The sequence below is a fragment of the Austrofundulus limnaeus genome, unplaced genomic scaffold (genome assembly GCF_001266775.1).
Source record: "Austrofundulus limnaeus strain Quisiro unplaced genomic scaffold, Austrofundulus_limnaeus-1.0 Scaffold208, whole genome shotgun sequence".
Taxonomy (NCBI): Eukaryota; Metazoa; Chordata; class Actinopteri; order Cyprinodontiformes; family Rivulidae; genus Austrofundulus; species Austrofundulus limnaeus.
Window position 1 is genome coordinate 342,214 of NW_013952610.1, and position 4,555 is coordinate 346,768.

General features: G+C 38.9%; 1 protein-coding gene across 1 annotated transcript in view; it reads right to left on the bottom strand.

The window, feature by feature from the left end:
• The window catches only part of batf2 (basic leucine zipper ATF-like transcription factor 2), a 9,844-nt gene continuing 5,289 nt past the window's right edge, over positions 1-4,555 (bottom strand). Inside the window, exon 3 of the mRNA XM_014019030.1 lies at positions 1-1,024. Coding sequence (XP_013874484.1) covers positions 26-1,024 — 999 coding nt within the window. The 3' untranslated portion in view covers positions 1-25. The remainder of the gene's footprint in view (positions 1,025-4,555) is intronic.

Sequence of the window (4,555 nt, forward strand, 5' to 3'; positions counted from 1 at the left end):
TAAAGTAAATACTTGTTCTTTGAAGCTATGGATAATTAACCCCACTCAGGATCCAGTCGTTAATTTCTAGAAGCTCAGAAAGAGAGTAGTCTTTGGATGGATCTGGTAAAGGTGGGAGCGATTGAGTTGGTTGGGCTGTGATTCTGTTAAAGCCGCTGGAGGTAGTTTGAGAGACGGTAAGAGGACTGGGGACGGTGAGCAGCGAAAGCAGAGACCCAGGACTGGATGAAGCGTGGTGTTGGTAAGGAGAGCCTGAAGAAGGGATCAAACTAGCCTGGGTTGAAACTGGTAGAGTCCGAGGACCGGGGTACTGGGGAGGAGGTCGTGACGGCAAACTGGTTAAGTTAGTGCCAAACTGACACGAATAAATCTGGGGCACGTTAATGGAACCAAACTGCTTTGCTACGGTCGTGTTCTCTGTTCCCGGATGGGACAAGAGAGGCTGCATTTTAGACGAAGCAGGAAAAGAAGAATCTAGCTTCATTGAAAATGTTTCCCTGGTGAAGCAAGACGTTTCCGACGCCGGAGGATTTTTATGGATGGCGTCAGACGGGAGCCGAGTTGCGGAGGAGGGATGAGGATTTGAAACGAGACTGGAACAGATGGGCGTGGCGTTTGTGAACGGGATTTGAGGCGGTTCACAAAACAAGGAGTGAGGCGCTGGTTGTGTCGAGAAAGAGTCTGAATATGGTACAGATGATGAGGAGGAGGAGGAAGGTGAGGAGGAGATGGCACGTGTTGGTTTTGTTGTAGCTGCAGATTTAGGATGAGTCTGTTTCATACAGCTTAAGGTTTGAAATCTCATTGTGGACTTCATGGAGGTAGAAAGTGATGACGAAGAGGACTTCATGGCCTGATGAAGGCCGGGACTGGGTTTAGAGTCGATTGAGGATGAGCCAGAGTCCTTGAGGCGGCAGTAAGGTTTGTGACTCTCCAGGGAAGTCTCATAGAAGTGGAGGTCTTTCTTCAATGCAGCAATCTCCTTCTGCAGAGCGGAGTTTGATTGCTCTAGACGCTGGAGCTCCTGAAAAAGAACAAAATTAGAAAATAAGACTTTGAAAATCGGAAAAGCACAGGTTCATGTCAAAGTGAGTCAGGTACGTCTTTATTATACCCAAGAGAGGCTCTTATAGGGCCATAAAACCAAAGAATGAAGAATACCACGTAATGTTACACCCACATACAGTAATCACAATAAGCCTCATGGGTGCTGTAATTAAAACCACAGCCAGGAGATACAGACACCTTTCTCTAAGACTTTTCCTGAGTGCTGCGCCAGAAACCACAAGAATCAGGGAGTAGATGAGTCGCCAAAACCTAAGACCCCAAAGGAGAACTGAAACATGGCAATTTGTAGAAGCCTGTTTATCTTAAAACGAGTGCGTGGGAACTCGAAAGCTATTCTCCGCTGATCAGTGCAGAAACTTAACGTTAAAAGTAGTGCATATTAAAACAAATGCAACTTTTTTAAATGGCATTCGAGAGGAAGTCCCAGAAACATCTTAAAATACCTCAGGGTTTTTCAAAGGTTTCCTCTCAAAATAGTCACAAGCGTCTAGATCTTGTCTCCAAACCTTTTATCAGTTTAGTTTTTGGAAATGTGAAACTATTTTTTAAGTACACAAGATTTTCTCTATACGTTGGTGGAAAATCTGTGTAATTAACAGACAATCTGTACAACGACAGTGTGTGCAGATAGGGACAAAGACATCAGCAGGCAAGGTGAAGAGGGGCAATGGCTATTCCTAAAAAACACTAGCCCCACTTGGTCAGACAGTTTTATTCTCTTAATTCCCAAGCTTGTTCTTGGTGGCTTAAAACCAGTGTCCTTAATGTTAGGAAGCAGTCTTAGAAAGTTAAACATGTAAGAGTTTTAATAAATATAAATTCAGGTGTTTTTGGTTTAGTTTTTTGGTTTTGGTGGGACCCCACAATTTTCAGTGGCCACCCCATGGCCCCCATTGACCAGACAGTTTTATCCTGAACTTTAGGTTGGTGTGCATTTTAATTTCACCTAGTTTTTTTCAAATTAGTGAAACTTCACAAACAAAAAACAAAGGTTTTTGAGCAATTAGGACTAAAAATGTTAACTTAGATATATTTTAATCAAAAATAAAACTTAAAATATTGTCTCCCTGAAAAAGGACAACTGGTTCAAAATGAATATCCTCAACAATAGGAAGCAGAGTCTTAAATAAAATATTAATTTAGAAATTTTTGGCTTTTTTTTGTTTGCTTTTGTTTTGGTGGACCACTCCCAGGATTTTCAGTGACACCCCCCATTGCATCCCATTGGTCAAACATATTTAATTTCTTAGGTCCCGAGTGTTTGCTTGATGTGCATTTTAATTTCCCTTAGTTTGTTGGATCATAAACATAAAAACAAAAGTTTCTTTTAGCAATTAGGACTTTAATAATGTCTATTTTGTTTTTTCTTAAAAATAAAAGTTGAAAATTAAAATCTACTTCCCCTGAAAACGGACACCCTGTTTAAAACAAACCTCAACATTAGGAAGCAGGGTCTCAGAAGGTTAAACGTATAATAGTTTTAACAAATATAAATTTAGTTTTTGTTTTGATGGACCACCCCAGGGTTTTCAGTGCCCACCATCCCCCTTAAAATATTCCTGGGAGCGCCCCTGGATGAAATCTAAAGTTGAGTCCAAAAGCTTGTTACAGTTCTTACAGTAATAACAAAGACCAGTAGTAACTATTTGTAAAGTCATTTTGTAAGCAGAAATTGTGTGTTTGTCACGCATGCTGACCCTTTATGCTGACCCTTTAAACCGAGAACTGCTGACACAACTCTGTGCTTTTAGTAACGACCAAAGTAGATTGTGGTTGCGATGCTTCTGCAAACCGAGCACCGAAAGGAGAACTGAAAGAGATGAAAGAGAGAAAATGAAAGCTCACTATAAACAAGAGACACACCCATTCATAAAATCATCCGTCACGCTTATCCAAAACGCTCAGTTATCCCAGCTTTTACTTTCCTTTTGACTCTATGTTTTATTGTTTGTCTTTGTAAAGTTGTAAACCAGATAGTAAATTATGAGCGTGGGACGTTAGCCTCGTGTTGTTGACCTCACCGTTGAAGACAACAGTTGTGTGAACCATAGAACCTGATCATCGGCACAACTTTTAACTTTTCTCTTTGAAAGCTCTTGAGTGGACCTGGTTTCCCTGCTGCCATTTTGACAGTTTTTTGTTGCTCAAAGACTCCTGTCAGTCAAGTTTGATTGACTACCATAATGAACTAAGTGTGGATGAAATGTAGAGAAACTCATTTGTTCTGGTAGAAAATGTCTTTTCGGATGAATATAATTGCCAAAGAAGAAGCGTTCCTTTTGTTCGGTTGATTTAGCTAAAAAGCTAATAAAAGACATATTCTTCCTCTGTCTGCGTTAATTAATTTATCGTTTTTTATGTATTTATTTTGCTTCTCTTGTACTGACATTATTATCAGCATGAACCGGATCCCTCACTGTCTTTTTGCTTGAGGCAAACTGCTGGGATTTCCCCTTCTTCATATAGTCACTTTTTTTAACGAGTTTCCTGGCATTACTTTAGATTTACAATGTGTTTTAAGCAACTCTGTGACACATTTTGGTCAAAATACACACACAAAAAACAAACAAACATTAAAGCATCTGTCTTCATTGCTTTTTTTATTGCAGTTGATTTTGCAACATTTGATTCAAATAATGTGTTCTTCTGTGGATTGTATGTTTTTTATAAAACTCTAAAAATAGCAGCTTAACGGTGGTTTAATTATAAGTTTTTGTACATTTGTGTGTGTAAAGGTGAAATCTTTAGGCTATAAAGTTTTTATATATTGTACATCTTATCTTATCAAGCTTTGTTTGCAAACAGTTAAAGATAACCGACTTCCTACTTGCGAGGAACAAATGCGACTTAAATCCTGGTTAAAACTCAACGAGGATAATAAAGATTTAAAGATTTGACTTTTAATAATCCAGACATTACACGCTTCCACTGCAAATCAGAAATGCTCACTGAATTTTAAAAAACATCAGTGTTCTCAAGCGTTTTTTCTTTTCCAAGACTGTATTTTCAGCACAGAAAATGTTATTTTTTTAATTATTTTTTTTCCTTTTCTTTCTTTGGAAGGATTACAGTTTGAGTTCAGAAGGACTAATCACTGTTCAGACATTCCTGTGAGATTTTCTTTGCCTTCCAGGGAAACGGTGGGCAACTTTTATCATGTATTGCTAAAGGCTCCCAACAGTTTTTTGTTCCATTTACCCGTCGGCTGAAACTTTTGAACATTTCGTTCCTGCTGTAAAATAACAGTTTTGCTCATTTAGATACAATGAATGTGTTTAAAAGGAACACTTTTTTATTATTATTATCCAGCTGTGATGGCGATGACACAATTACTCAATATAACTTGTTAGGAAATACCTGAACGAAACAAAAAGTTTGTTTGTGTTTCCGTGTCAGGACACCGCGTACTTTACCGTATGTGACTCGAAGGTAGTGTGTGTGTGTGTGTGTGTGTGTGTGTGTGTGTGTGTGTGTGTGTGTGTGTGTG